Source organism: Amblyraja radiata, chromosome 11, assembly GCF_010909765.2.
Source record: "Amblyraja radiata isolate CabotCenter1 chromosome 11, sAmbRad1.1.pri, whole genome shotgun sequence".
In the NCBI taxonomy this organism is placed as follows: Eukaryota; Metazoa; Chordata; class Chondrichthyes; order Rajiformes; family Rajidae; genus Amblyraja; species Amblyraja radiata.
Window position 1 is genome coordinate 17,006,999 of NC_045966.1, and position 16,376 is coordinate 17,023,374.

A 16,376-nucleotide genomic window follows, 5' to 3' on the forward strand; every position below is an offset into this window, starting at 1 on the left:
TCAGCAATACTGATCCTGCATTCAGATGGAGCTGGCTCTGTTTGACATTCATTTATATCCATGATCGGCAGCTTTATATACTTTATAACTGAGCACATGCGCAAGATTACCCATTAGTGTCTTTGTTCCAACATTCAAGCAATTTGTTGCAGCAGCCCATTTATTCAAATTGTCCAGTGTATGTAACTGGTTTACTAAAATCAGTGGTGAAAATACTGCCATGGTGGGCTTTTGCAGTGTGATCTTTTTAATTTGTGGTCGTATCGTGGGTTTAATATTGGTCAGGATTAATTAACTAGTTTTGTCTTTGGCTAAATTCAACACTTTATAAAGCACTGGCTATTAACCTGTAAGGAGGAACTGCAGATGCTGGTTTAAACCGAATATAGACACCAAAGCTGGAGTAATTCGACGGGACAGGCAGCATCTCAGGAGAGAAAGAATGGGTGACGTTTTAGGTCAGGACCCGCTCGTCAGACCAGTCTAAGGAAGGGTCTCAACCCGAAACGTCACCCATTCCATCTCTCCCGAGATGCTGCCTGTCCCGCTGAGTTACTCCAGCTTTGTGTCTAGCTTATGGATATTAGCCTGTTATTCTGGTATTATCCGAACGTTCTGTGATGGGAATAAATCTTTAGCTTGGAGCCCAGCTCTCTACCGTTCTTGAATCAGGGTAGATTTTAATTGATGGGTGTAACCGCAATTGGACTCTGTAGTCCAGTATCAGCGGTCGTGAAATTTAAAAAATAAATATTTAAACCGAGAAAATAATGGAAGAATAAGGATTTAGTGCATGGCAACGGTGGATTTTAATTACCACAGAAAACTACTTCTTTCACCTTACTCAGTAGACATTATTTACTTATCCAATCCCTGACATTTATCATAGTCTACAGGTCTCGACCCGAAACGTCACCTATTCCTTCGCTCCATAAATGCTGCCTCACCCGCTGAGTTTCTCCAGCATTTTTGTCTACCACAACAGGTAATCCTCCGACATTTTCGCCACCACCAATGGGATCCCACCACTGGCCACATCTTCCCATCTCCTCCCCTTTCGGCTTTCTGCAGAGACCGCTCCCTCCGTAACTCCCTGGTCTATTCGTCCCTTCCCACCCAAGCCACCCCCTCTCCTGGTACTTTCCCTTGCAACCTTAGGAAATGCAACACTTGTCGCTTTACCTCCCCCCTTGACTCCATCCAAGGAGCCAAGCAGTCTTTCCAGGTGCGGCAGAGGTTCACCTGCACCTCCTCCAACCTCATTTATTGCATCCGCTGCTCTAGGTGTCAGCGGCTCTACATCGGTGAGACCAAGCGTAGGTTTGGCGATCGCTTCGCCCAACACCTCCGCTCGGTTCGCAATAACCAACCTGATCTCCTGGAGGCTCAGCGCTTCAACTTCCCTCCCCCCCACCCCCATTCCAAATCTGACCTTTCTCTCCTGGGCCTCCTCCATGGCCAGAGTGAGGCCCACCGTAAATTGGAGGAGCAGTACCTCATATTTTGCTTGGGTAGTTTACACCCCAGCGGTATGAACATTGACTTCTCCAATCTCTGGTGTTTGAGGCAGCAAGTCTACCAGCTGTGCTATTTTGTTTTCTAACACACAAATTATACGTTGATAACTTTGGTTACTAAAAAAAAAATAAACTATCCATTTTCAGTCTTAAATGTCACGCTATGTCCCCCTTTACAGCTACTGTATATGTTAATTCAGTTCAAGACTATGGGGCGGTACATTGGCCATAAAGTTGCTGCCTAAGAGTGCCAGAGACCCGGAATTGATCCTGAATATGGGTGCTGTCTGCATGGAGTTTGCTCCTTTTCCCTTTGATCGCATCGGTTTTCTCCGGGTGCTCGTTTCCTTCCACATTCCAAAGGAACCTTTTTTCAGACCCAACCAAAAACTTAATATTTTCCTTTTGTCCAGAAGTTCTGTCTGACCTGTTGAGTTAATCCAGTTTTTTGTGTCTATCTTCGGTTTAAACCAGCATCTGCAGTTCCTTCCTACACACACAATACCATACGATAGAACTTTATTAATCCCAGGATGGAAATTGTGTGTGTGGGTATATATCTCACACACACACACACACACAGTTATATATTCACATATAGATATACAGGTGCACAACCTTTTATCCGAAAGCCTTGGGACCAGACACTTCTCGGATTTCAGAATTTTTCAGATTTCGGAATGGAATATTTTTAGCGTAGATTAGGTGGGTAGCGCGGGTGGCTTGAAAAGTCTGGAGCGGCTGCCTCCTCCCGGAGACTGGGGAATCATTGTAAATCATTGCTTAAATGTTAGTCAGTTAGTTTGGAGGGATTTTATGTGGTGGGGGGGGGGGGGGGGGGATGGGGGAAACTTTAATTCTTAGTCCCCTACCTGGTCGGAGAGGCGGGGAGCGGGCAATGCCTTACGTCGCCGTGCAGTAAGCTCCGGAGCGTTGTGGCCGCCGACTCCCAACATCGCAGAGCTGGGGCTGCGGGCGTCCGGCCGTGGGCGGCGCCGGTTGGAGCTCCGACCCCGGCAACTCTACCCCTGGCTGCGCGGCGCTCCAAATCCAGCGCCGCCCGCCCGCAGCCCCAGCTCCGCGATGTTGGGAGTCAGCGGCCACAGCGCTGGGATACCAGCAGGGAGCGGGCAATGCCTTACTGGGTCGTCGTGCGGTAAGCTTCGGAGCGCTGTGGCCGCCGATTCCCAACATCGCGGAGCTGGGGCTGCGGGCGTCCGGTCGCGGGCGGCGCTGGATTTGGAGCGCCGCGCAGCCAGTGGTAGAGTTGCCGGGGTCGGAGCTACAACCGGCGCCGCCCGCAGCCGGATGCCCGCAGCCCCAGCTCCGCGATGTTGGGAGTCGGCGGCCACAGCGCTCCGGAGCTTACTGCACGGCGACCCGGTAAGGCATTGCCCGCTCCCCGCCTCTCCAACCAGGTAGGGGACTAAGAATTAGTTTCCCCCTTCACCCCCCCCCCCCCCTCACATAAAATCCCTCCAAACTAACTGACTAACATTTAATCAATGATTTACAGATGTTTAAGTGTCTCCCCGGTCTCCGGGTAGGAGGCAGCCGCTACAGTAGTACAGACCTGGGTTGATCGTGGGTCGTTTCGGATCAAGTTTGGCGCCAAACGCGAGCTTTGGTGTGCAGACGACATCCTGGAAAAAATGTCTGGTTTTTGGAGCTTTTTGGTTTCCGGAACTCCGGATAAAAGGTTGTGCACCTGTACACTGTTTTGTTTTCTCGTTTATAACATTGTTTACAGAGTACTATGTTTACATATTCTGTTGTGCTGCTGCAGTAAGGATTTCATAGTTCGAACTGGGACGTGAGAGAATAAAACACTCTTGACTTACGTCGCTAATGTGTGGGATAGAACTAGTGTACGGGTGATCGGTGGTCGGCGTGGAGTTTTTCAGTGGTTCTCATCTTGCAGTGCAGCCTCTGTATTTCTGTTCATGAAGTCTTCTGCGGACAGTAGTCATTGACAAAACCCACACCTGACTCCTGAAGAATGTTTCTGATCTGTTGGACAGGTGTTTGGGGATTTTTCTTTATTATAGAGAGAATTCTTCTGTCATCAGCTGTCGAGGTCTTCCTTGGCCTGCCAGTCCCTTTGCGATTAGTCTGCTCACCAGTGCTCTCTTTCTTTTTAATGATGTTCCAGACAGTTGATTTTGGTAAGCCTAAGGTTTGGCTGATGTCCCTAACAGTTTTATTCTTGATTCTCAGTCTCATAATAGCTTTCATTGGCACAACTTTGGTCGTCATGTTAATAAACAGCAACACAAGTTTCCAAAGGTGATGGAAAGACTGGAGGAAAGACTAGGTGCTGAGAGCTCTCTTATACCTGCATTAAGGAGGCAATTAATCACACCTTGTTAATATTGGCCAAAATAGAGCTATTATAAAGTGGAGGATCTTTGCATCTGCAGGGCCTGCTTGGTCAATTTTTGTGTAAAGCTGCAAGCTGTGAGCCAGTGTCTAGGTCTTAGATTGAAATATCAGATAAGGTGAGGTCCAGATGTCCTCCCTATTGTTAAATGTATGAGGACTTTGCAAAGAAGCTCAGAGGTGTTGGAGATGCATTATCAGGATTGGCCAGCTGCAAAAGGGTTGTAAATACTTTTAATAATGTTGCACGGTGTTTGTGTTACTGTTTGACGATTGGCTGAAGTGTGAAGCCTTGTTTGAATTGTTTATACTCCCTGGGAGAATGTTGCATTACTTGGGTCAACTGACTTCTTTCCAGAAGCTTCTATAGAAACATTGTAATGAGGCGCTTTGTAATTGGGTTAGGGAACTGTCAATAACACTTTAATATCTGTGATTGGTTTGTAGGGGTTGCCACCCCGTTGCAGTTCTGCCCCGCAGGGTTCGATGACCTATAAAAAGTGATCCCCACGAGGATCGTTGTCGATCTTCTGGAAGGGCGCTTGGGACTGCGTAACCTTTTTGAGGTATCTGCATGCACGAGGATGAAAGGCTTGGACAAAGCAGAGACAAGGATCGGACCCGCGGCGTTAGGTATTGTATAGGGAGTTCGTTATTGTTTCATAGAATAAAGTTTAGTGGTCCAGTGCTTGACTCAGTGTTTTACTGAACTAGACTAAGGGGGGTTAGCTCTAGGAGCATAATTACAACCTGAGCAATTATAAACACCCGTGAAGCCATGTGTCCCAAACATTATGGTGTCCTGAAATGGGGGGGGGGGGGGGGGCTATGAATAAACATAGCTGTTATTTCTACATGGTGAAACCAAAATGTATAAAAATGCCCTTTAATAAAATTGTGGAGTACAGAGGCAAATAAATAAATGATGGGTCTTTGTCATAAACATTATGGAGGGCACTGTATACAATGCAACCCTTATTTGAAAGCTACATTTCAAACCACTGATCACTGCATTAGTCATTCTTGACTTTAGAGAGCTCGGAAAAATGCTGAAAAGCAGGACCTCCAGGGTTGTTATCTCCGGTTTGCTTCCAGTTCCTCGTGCTGGCGAGAGCAGGAACAGGGAGATACGGGTCCTGAACGTGTGGCTGAGGAACTGGTGCACGGGGCAGGGATTTAGATTCTTAGATCACTGGGATCTGTTTTGGGGTAAGGGGGAACTGTACAAAAGGGACGGATTGCATCTTAACAGGTGGGGGACCAGCATTCTGGCAGGCAGGTTTGCCACTGCTACACGGGTGGTTTTAAACTGAATAAGGGGGGTGGGGCGTCGAATGGGATAGTGAAGGATGGAGTTAAAGGGAAAGGGTTTCTTAAATGTGTGAGCGTAGAGACAGAGGCGTGTAAAATGAGGGTAGAAGCAATAGGCAGCAAGGTGAAAAGTAAAAGTGGCAGGCAGACAAAACCAGGACAAAAATCAGAAAGGGCCACTTTTCAACATAATTGTATAAGGGGTAAGAGTGTTGTAAAAACAAGCCTGAAGGCTTTGCGTCTCAATGCAAGGAGCATTCGTAATAAGGTGGATGAGTTGAATGTGCAGATAGCTATTAATGACTATGATATAGTTGGGATCACGGAGACATGGCTCCAGGGTGACCAAGGCTGGGAGCTGAACATCCAGGGATATTCAATATTCAGGAAGGATAGTGAGAAAGGAAAAGGAGGTGGGGTAGCGTTGCTGATTAGAGAGGAGATTAACACAATGGAAAGGAAGGACATTAGTTTGGAGGATGTGGAATCGGTATGGGTAGAGCTGCGAAACACTAAGGGGCAGAAAACGCTGGTGGGTGTTGTGTACAGGCCACCTAACAGTAGTAGTGAAGTTGGAGATGGTATCAAACAGGAAATTAGAAATGCGTGCGACAAAGGCAAACAGTTATAATGGGTGACTTCAATCTACATATAGATTGGGTGAATCAAATTGGCAGGGGTGCTGAGGAAGAGGATTTCTTGGAATGTATGCGGGATAGTTATCTAAATCAACATGTAGAGGAACCAACGAGAGAGCAGGCTATTTAGACTGGGTATTGAGTAATGAGGAAGGGTTAGTTAGCAGTCTTGTTGTACGTGCCCCCTTGGGCAAGAGTGACCACAATATGGTTGAGTTCTTCATTAGGATGGAGAGTGACATTGTTAATTCAGAAACAATGGTTCTGAACTTAAAGAAAGGTAACTTTGAGGGTATGAGACGTGAATTGGCCAAGATTGACTGGCAATTAATTCTAAAAGGGTTGACGGTGGATATGCAATGGAAGACATTTAAAGACTGCATGGATGAACTACAAAAATTGTTCATCCCAGTTTGGCAAAAGAATAAATCAGGGAAGGTAGTGCATCCGTGGATAACAAGGGAAATCAGGGATAGTATCAAAGCGAAGGATGATGCGTACAAATTAGCCAGAAAAAGCAGCATACCGGAGGACTGGGAGAAATTCAGAGACCAGCAGAGGAGGACAAAGGGCTTAATTAGGAAAGGAAAAATAGATTATGAAAGAAAACTGGCAGGGAACATAAAAACTGACTGCAAAAGTTTTTATAGATATGTGAAAAGAAAGAGATTAGTTAAAACAAATGTAGGTCCCTTGCAGTCAGAAACAGGTGAGTTGATCATGGGGAACAAGGATATGGCGGACCAATTGAATAACTACTTTGGTTCCGTCTTCACTAAGGAAGACATAAATAATCTGCCGGAAATAGCAGGGGACCGTGGGTCAAAGGAGTTGGAGGAATTGAGTGAAATCCAGGTTAGCCGGGAAGTGGAGTTGGGTAAATTGAATGGATTAAAGGCCAATAAATCCCCAGGGCCAGATAGGCTGCATCCCAGAGTACTTAAGGAAGTAGCTCCAGAAATAGTGGATGCATTAGTAATAATCTTTCAAAACTCTTTAGATTCTGGAGTAGTTCCTGAGGATTGGCGGGTAGCAAACGTAACCCCACTTTTTAAGAAGGGAGGCAGAGAGAAAAAGTGAAATCCAGGTTAGCCGGGAAGTGGAGTTGGGTAAATTGAATGGATTAAAGGCCGATAAATCCCCAGGGCCAGATAGGCTGCATCCCAGAGTACTTAAGGAAGTAGCTCCAGAAATAGTGATGCATTAGTAATAATCTTTCAAAACTCTTTAGATTCTGGAGTAGTTCCTGAGGATTGGCGGGTAGCAAACGTAACCCCACTTTTTAAGAAGGGAGGCAGAGAGAAAAAGTGAAATCCAGGTTAGCCGGGAAGTGGAGTTGGGTAAATTGAATGGATTAAAGGCCGATAAATCCCCAGGGCCAGATAGGCTGCATCCCAGAGTACTTAAGGAAGTAGCTCCAGAAATAGTGATGCATTAGTAATAATCTTTCAAAACTCTTTAGATTCTGGAGTAGTTCCTGAGGATTGGCGGGTAGCAAACGTAACCCCACTTTTTAAGAAGGGAGGGAGAGAGAAAACGGGGAATTACAGACCAGTTAGACTAACATCGGTAGTGGGGAAACTGCTAGAGTCAGTTATTAAAGATGGGATAGCAGCACATTTGGAAAGTGGTGAAATCATTGGACAAAGTCAGCATGGATTTACAAAAGGTAAATCATGTCTGACGAATCTTATAGAATTCTTCGAGGATGTAACTAGTAGCGTGGATAGGGGAGAACCAGTGGATGTGGTGTATCTGGACTTCCAGAAGGCTTTCGACAATGTCCCACATAAGAGATCAGTATACAAACTTAAAGCACACGGCATTGGGGGTTCAGTATTGATGTGGATAGAGAACTGGCTGGCAAACAGGAAGCAAAGAGTAGGAGTAAACGGGTCCTTTTCACAATGGCAGGCAGTGACTAGTGGGGTACCGCAAGGCTCAGTGCTGGGACCCCAGCTATTTACAATATATATTAATGATCTGGATGAGGGAATTGAAGGCAATATCTCCAAGTTTGCGGATGACACTAAGCTGGGGGGCAGGGTTAGCTGTGAGGAGGATGCTAGGAGACTGCAAGGTGACTTGGATAGGCTGGGTGAGTGGGCAAATGTTTGGCTGATGCAGTATAATGTGGATAAATGTGAGGTTATCCATTTTGGTGGCAAAAACAGGAAAGCAGACTTATCTAAATGGTGGCCGATTAGGAAAAGGGGAGATGCAGCGAGACCTGGGTGTCATGGTACACCAGTCATTGAAAGTAGGCATGCAGGTGCAGCAGGCAGTGAAGAAAGCGAATGGTATGTTAGCTTTCATAGCAAAAGGATTTGAGTATAGGAGCAGGGAGGTTCTACTGCAGTTGTACAGGGTCTTGGTGAGACCACACCTGGAGTATTGCGTACAGTTTTGGTCTCCAAATCTGAGGAAGGACATTATTGCCATAGAGGGAGTGCAGAGAAGGTTCACCAGACTGATTCCTGGGATGTCAGGACTGTCTTATGAAGAAAGACTGGATAGACTTGGTTTATACTCTCTAGAATTTAGGAGATTGAGAGGGGATCTTATAGAAACTTACAAAATTCTTAAGGGGTTGGACAGGCTAGATGCAGGAAGATTGCTCCCGATGTTGGGGAAGTCCAGGACAAGGGGTCACAACTTAAGGATAAGGGGGAAATCTTTTAAAACCGAGATGAGAAGAAAGTTTTTCACACAGAGAGTGGTGAATCTCTGGAACTCTCTGCCACAGAGGGTAGTCGAGGCCAGTTCATTGGCTATATTTAAGAGGGAGTTAGGTGTGGCCCTTGTGGCTAAGGGGATCAGAGGGTATGGAGAGAAGGCAGGTACGGGATACTGAGTTGGATGATCAGCCATGATCATATTGAATGGCGGTGCAGGCTCGAAGGGCCGAATGGCCTACTCCTGCACCTAATTTCTATGTTTCTATGTTTCATTCCAATTAACACAATGTCCAGTTAAGAGAATAGCTACAATAAGAGGAACAAACTTCGTGGAAAATATTGGCATTAACGAGTTTGAAATGATGCCAACTTAATTGATTTGGTGACCATTTAACACATTGTTAATGAGAATTGTGGAAACTGATAAATCAATGAATTTCCAATTTTTAAATCATGGAATCCTACAATTCTGACTTAAAATTGTAAGATTCCATATAGTAAAAATTGTTCTGTGGTTCAATTCCTCATTTTAATATATTTTCCCCTGGAAATCTGCATGGCTCAGACAGGTTGAGGATTATGGACTATCTACAGGCAGGTGGGCCTGTTTCCACACTGTACCATTCTATGACAAAATCTGCAAACCAACTGCCCAGTGGATACACTGCCCAGCGAGCTGCCATCATGTGGTAAGAATGTAAATAGGCTAACTGAAAATTAACAGCAAATAGGTTCTCTCCTAAACAAGATCTGCACTGAATAGATGAAACATAAATGTTAAGCAAATGCTAAAAAGAATGGAAAATAACTTCCACAATCTATAATTGCAATAATGTGAAGTTTTTGTGATGTATAAATCAATTCATGCAATTTGCCACTGAACTGGGTAGATTATATGGTAAATTAAAAAGGTTTGCTAAAAAAAAAATATGAATTAATGAATGGCTGATCAAAATCACCTATTTAACAAGTTCCATGGGTGAAATAAAACAAATTGAATTTTATTTACTATGATGCACAACAGATTGGTTTTAAACGACAAAGGTGATCCTAAACACAACTTTGCAAGTATCATCATTACATCAAATTAGTATGTAGAAATATAAAAATAAAGTAGTCACAAAGATTGCAGATGAAATCATGTGCAAACAAATTATTAGAGTAAGGAAGCAAGTAAGGAAGCATCTGTGGACAGATGGCATTCGGGTCCAGACCCTTCTTCAGAGTGATGGAGTAGAAAGAAGTGGGGGGGGGGGGGGGAAAGGGTTGGGGCAAAGGTTGATAAGTGATGGGCGGATCCAGATAAGGGGGGGGGGGGATGAAAAGCGGAGAGGAGAAGATATGGCTGGTGGTGGGGTCCCATTGAAACGTCTTGGAATGATGTGTTAGATGCAGAGGCTGGTGGAGTGAAAGGAACAGTTCAGGGGAATTGTATTCTTGTGCTATCTGGGGGTGGGGGCTCAGACCAGACAGCAGGAAACAGAGAAGACAGGTGTCTTGAATTTGGTGACTCAGTCCATTGTTTTGCTGACAGTAAGGGAGAGGTTGGTATTCACTTAAGTTCACAATTAAGTGTGTAGGGTCCACTTCTTTTACAGTAATTATAAATAACCAAGTTTATTGTAATATGTAATGGGAAACTGATAATGTTTAGGACAGAGACAGATTCAACGTAACAGCAACAAAAAAGTCTAGGCAAATCAGCTAATAGGTTAAAAATAAGGAAACGTGCATATGATAACACATTCATGCCCCTTTTAGCTCTGCTCGCCAATAGAAGCAGATAAAAAGAAATAAGTAACAAAAAATAAGTATTGCCTAGAATGTACAAAAAATATTGCAACGTCAACTTATTTGTTAGAAACAGTTTGAATAATGTGTGCCTTTCGAAGAAATATGGAGAAAATGGCAACTACAATGTTTGAGTACATTTTATTTGTATTTACAGCAGAGAACGCACAAAGCTGCTGGAAATCCCAATTAACCTAATAAATCAAGAGATGGGCAATATTTAAGCTGCTATTTTTTTTTTTTAAAGGCTGTGAAAGAGTAAAATTCACAGGATTTCCATCCCAGAATTTAAAAAGTAACTGCTCTTTTTCCAGGAACTTTCCGGATGGGAAAACTACACAAGGTAGAACCAGGGAATTACAGGTTATTTGCATAAAAGAAAATTACTGGAGATTAACGATTGAGGGAACGACTGATTTAAAAAAAAAAAAAAAATGCTGATCAACACTTTATGCGGCATTTCCACACAGCCCTCAATTTCCTTGTGTTTCAAAAACAAATACCTCCAGCAATGTAGCCTCCACAATCCTCTGATTTAGAGAATTCCAAGAACTTACTAGCCCGTGCAAAGAGATTTACAACACACCTCAGTTTTAAAATGTAACTTGTAACAAAATCCCCTCAATTGAGATTCTCCACCTGGCAAAAACATCTCAATATCTACTTTGTAATGAACCTTCGGTACCATAAATTTCACTAAGGTCATCCTCATTCTTCTAGATTCCAAAGAATACAGATATACCTTTTGTCATTTTGAAAGGGAAAACACACTCATCCAAGACAGCCTCAAATGCATATTATCCTTCCCAAACTACCAAAATCTAAACTGTGCAATATCAAATTTGGCAATGGCATTAAGGTAGATGGCATTCCGAGATTACAGACTGAAGCACTTAATTACACAAATATTTACAGATTAAGAAAATGGGGAAACAGTTGGCAAAAATAAATGCATACATTTTGACAATATGAATAGAATATTCTGTATATGAAAACCAGCAGATAGCCAAAGAAATGTTACGGTCTTTTAAATCTTCATGTGATGAAGTAAAGAAAATGATCGCAAAGGGTAATGGAAAGATAGTCTTGTATTCAGGGGACTAGAAAACAATGAAATGCAGTCTGCTGCAACTACTTAAAAGCTCTAGTAAAACCACAACTGGAGCATTCTAAAATTCTGGACACAAACCTATGAAACATATACAAGGCTTTGGTGACAGTCCAGTATGGATTTATGAGAATAATAGTATGATTTCAAGGCTCAAGACACAAAGAAAAGTTACACAGCTGTTACAGTTACACATTCCGATGAAATTCCTAGTTAAACGGATATCTAAGCAATTATAAAAATATTAGAAAACAGGGTAAATAAAGATTGGGCATCAAAGAGCAAAGCATTTCCAAATTTGAGCAATGTTTTTCAGAAGCAGGATTTAGAAATTTTACACATGCAAGGGAAGGGTGGCAGAAGCTTCTTAAACTCCCACACAAACAATAAATAATGCTGTTAATTAGTCGATTTATATCTAAGATCCATAGATTTCTGTTAACCAAAGATGTGTCTTTGGGAATGAGTCACATATTGGATATGATCTTGAATGATGAACAGGCTTACGGAACTAATTTTTATGACAGCAACATTTCAGGTTATCAAATTTATTCTGCTAAAATTGGTCCAAATTAAATATCTGACCATGAATACAATGGGTGTTGGAATTTATACATCAGAGCGTGATTTGAAAACACCGATCTAAAAGTTTAAATGCTACAGGTATACTAACTAAAATACCTGCTGCTTCTAGCAAGGCTTCCAATCTAGCCTGTGTTTCTGGGTCCACTGTTCGTAGATCTGTTCCATCTGCAGCACTTGACAACAGTAGTTCAGAGGCTGTTTTAAGCATTGGATTATCCAGATCTTCCTGGTCCAAAATAAACGATTCAACCTGAAAAAGTTATAACCTTAAGTTAGAAAGAAAGAGATTTGCCTTTTCCAATCCTAAATTTGCTTCTAAAATGACATTTGCAGAAAGTCGAGAATGACAATAACACCAAAATGACAAAAGCAATCCATGAATTTCACGGTACAATTCAATATTAAGTTTGGCCAAATGCAAAGTTGTATAATGTATTATTATCGCAGTCGCTGCCTCAAAAAGGCTGGCAGTATCATCAAAGACCCACACCATCCTGACCACACACTCTTCAAGTAGAAGGTACAGGAGCCTGAAGACTGCAACAACCAGGTTCAGGAATAGCTACTTCCCCACAGCCATCAGGCTATAAAACCTGGCTCGGACAAAACTTTGATTATTAATAACCAATTATCTGTTATTTGCACTTTATCATTTTATTTATTCATGTGTGTATATATTTATATTACGGTATATGGACACATTGATCTGTTTTGTAGTAAATGCCTACTATGTTCTGTGTGCTGAAGCAAAGCAAGAATTTCATTATCCTATCAGGGGCACATGACAATAAACTCACTTGAACTTGAACTATTATATGATTCACATACAGTGCATTCATACAGTGTTTTCGTCAAGTATATGGAAACTAATGGGCCTGTCCCACTTAGGCGCCTTTTTAGGCGACTGCAGGAGACTAAGGGTCGCCACACGTTCGCGGATGGTTGCCAGTTATTCGCCTTCATGGTCGTGAGGAGTTCCCGCATTCTGGGAACTAGTCGCGGCCTCATTATGATCGCCGCAAATTTTTCAACATGTTGAAAAATTAGCGGCGACCAGAATGAAGCCACCATGGAGAGTAGCGAGAATTTTCGTGCTGTAGGTGGGTCGTCAGTGGGTCAAAGGTACACATAGGTTGTAGCCAGTGCTGACCGGTAAATTTCATTGGCTCATTGGGGAAAAAAACGTAAGCAGTAGTTTTCAGAACCAAGGATAACCGACTGGTAATGTTAATGTCTGCCGAGCTTCACAGCCATGTATCTCTGGCTTCTTAAAAGTCGTCTCCATTTCTTCTCCCCACCCCGTCTCTTTCTCCTCCCTCCCCCTCCTCTCTTTTAAAGGACTTACGTAACCCTTCCCGCACTGTGCTTTCACCATCTTAATTACAGCGCCAACCTTCCTGTTCATCGCGGTGCGTGTCTGTATCACATTGGCTTTGCAGTGTGAATTTCACTCAGACACCGCTCCCCTTCGCTTGCCGTCCCCTGCCTGAATAACGTGTACGTGTGTGCGTGTGCGATCCAGTCTGTCAGTCGCTGTTCCAGCCGCCGGTTTTTCAGGCAACTTAACAGTCGCCTGAAAAATTGCGTAAGTAGGACAGGCCCATAAATCAGCTTTTCAAAAATATTGTTACAGCTTTGCTACTTTGCTACCGTAACTCGGTAATTGCTCCTTCCATCATTTCCATTTGAAATATAACTGGCACTAAGATAGCATGCTATAGCCATCAATACTTCAACAATCACTTACCATTGATCAGGTATTGCTATTTAGGATAAAATCAAAAGCAGCAACCATTTTATTAAATTCTGGGCAGAGCTTTTTTTCTCTGATGCCAGCCGGGCAACCTGGACCACTTTTTAGGTTGCCAAATGACAGTTTAGGTGGTCATTTAAGACGGCTTGCATGACGCTTGCGATAATGTGCTCGGACGAAGTGCGTAGTTACCAGTCGGAATTATGCTCAATGAAGCATTCACATATTATTTCTGCTTCAAATAAAGTCACAAACTAAACAAATTCACCAATCAAGACATGATATATACCACAATGAGATGCAGCAAAATGACAATACAGTATCTCAACTCATTTTACACGTTGCAATGAATGCAATTTCTATTATTTCTTTCCACTTCCAAATGTGGTTGGATTATTCAGCGTATGATCAACCTCGGTGAGACCAAGCAAGCACAAACATTTTTTCACCAACAAGAATAAACCTAAACATAAAAGACCAGATCTATCTAACACTGAGGCAACTGCCCAGATGTGTAATGCCAACAAAACACACAATTATTGCCCCATCAGTTTAATCAAATTCAGAACACCACCGAGCCAGTGCCTTAATGTGTTAAGGATGGGCATTAAGTGCTGGCAGTGCCCAGCACATCCACATTCCCAAAATGTAAAAGGAAAAATAGCAACTTTACAGAAGTGTCTACTTCAGTAACACAATGAAAGCATTGGCACAAACAATTACTGCTTGCTTATAAGATGCTTAAGTATCTGATACTCTCTAACTAAATTAAGCATTAAGCAGAGTTTACCCAGCTAATAGGCTATGTTCAAGCTTTCACTTCGAACTGTCCTTGACCTCATCACTTTCACCCGTCTTCATTTTGATTCGCAACACAGGTGGCAAATCAGAAATTGCTTCGAGAATAATCAAGTAAATGGAAGGATAGGATAGAGAAATGGGTAAAGAAAGAAATGGGATTTGATCTTTATGTTTGCAGCAAGATGCCAGAAAGCATGGAACACTTCCCATAACTCAGGTGTCAATTATTAGCAAAAGAAAACAGATGATAAAATTCACCACTGCCTTCGATGGCCTAGCACCATTTTTAGTCTATACGTAAAGGACATTTGAAGGTGATGATCTTGAAACCAAAACAAATCTCATGGTCTTATGAGCAGCAGCGATTCTTGTCCTCTTCTATTCTCCTTTGATCTAGACAGTCTACAGCAGACTTATCAAGGCATGAAAAGCACAACCAAGTCTCTGCAAAATCCCTCAAATTCCCTGGACAGATGTGAACTAAAGTCGGTGTTCTCTCCTAGATTAACTTTCCCAGCTATAAAGTCCTAGATACGTTGAGCAGTCCATGTTGTTCTCGTGCATGACACCAGACTTCCAAAACAATACACTCTGATGCAAGCTCTATCATGAAATAAACAGACAGAAGTGATGGTTCAAGGATGTGTAGGAAAGAACTGCAGATGTGGGTTTAAATCGTAGACACAAAAAGCTGGAGTAACTCAGCAGGACAGGCAGCATCTCTGGAGAGAAGGAATGGGTGACGTTTCGGGTCGAGACCCTTCTTTAGACTGATGTCGGGGAGTGGGTGGTACAGAGATAAAATGAAGTCGGAGACAGTAATAGCCCTGTCCCACGGTACGTGTTCATTCCAAGAGCTCTCCCGAGTTAAAAAAAAAAATTTCAAACTCGGGGTAAGCACGGAGAATGAACGTAGCGGGTACATCGGAGCTCGGTAACGTCTCTTAGCGGCTTGTAACGCTAAAGGCGGGTACTCGAGAAGACTCGCTAACGGCAGGCAAGCACGGGAAGACTCATGAAGATTTTTCAACATGTTGAAAAATGTCCACGAGAGCCCCGAGTACCGACGAGTGGCCATTATCGTAAATCTCCGAGTTCGAATAAGGGCAAACTCAGGAGAGCTCTTGGAATGAACTTGTACCGTGGGACGGGTTTAAGAGTGGTCAGAGAACAGGGTAGGGGAGGGGATGGAGAGAGAGGGGGAAAGCTAGAGAAGTCAATGTTCATACCACTGGGGTGTAAGTTACCCAAGCAAAATATGAGGTGCTGTTCCTCCAATTTGCATTGGGCCTTAATTTTTGTTAATGTTTTGCATCTTCTATGTAACTGATTATTTTCTTACCATTTATAATTCAAGGAATTGATAAAATGTCAGAGGAGATTGAGCGAGACAAATACCAGGCAATTATCTCTACCTTTGGACATTGATATAGTCCAGAAATTTGCAGAAAATTTTATTTTTACAATATTTAATAAAAGAGAAAAAGCAGATGCTGGTCTATAATAAAGATAGACACAAACTGCTGGAGCAACTCAGCAGGTCAAGCAGCATCACTAGAGAAATGGATAGGTGATGTTTTGGGTCGGGCCCTTCTTCAGTGATATTTTTTCAATAGTTCGCTCACCTTGGAAAATGTCCCCATGGAATTTAGAAAGGTATCATGTTATACAACAAACAAGACGACTGGATAATTCCTGCTCCCAGTTTATAGTGCCTTTTCAGGTATCGGTAAAGGCTTTAGCTGAAATTGTGCCTCACATCAAAATACCATACTTTGCAATCTCATGGAGCACTGATTTGTCATAGCACTCTTG

The 16,376-nt window shown here is 42.9% G+C and overlaps 1 protein-coding gene across 12 annotated transcripts in view; it reads right to left on the reverse strand.

The window, feature by feature from the left end:
* LOC116978333 (ankyrin repeat and KH domain-containing protein 1-like) overlaps nt 1-16,376 on the reverse strand; it is a 140,406-nt gene that overhangs the window by 98,735 nt on the left and 25,295 nt on the right. For all 12 annotated transcript variants that reach the window (XM_033029428.1, XM_033029432.1, XM_033029426.1 and 9 more), the window contains exon 2: nt 12,104-12,257. In XM_033029428.1, coding sequence (XP_032885319.1) covers nt 12,104-12,257 — 154 coding nt within the window. The remainder of the gene's footprint in view (nt 1-12,103; nt 12,258-16,376) is intronic.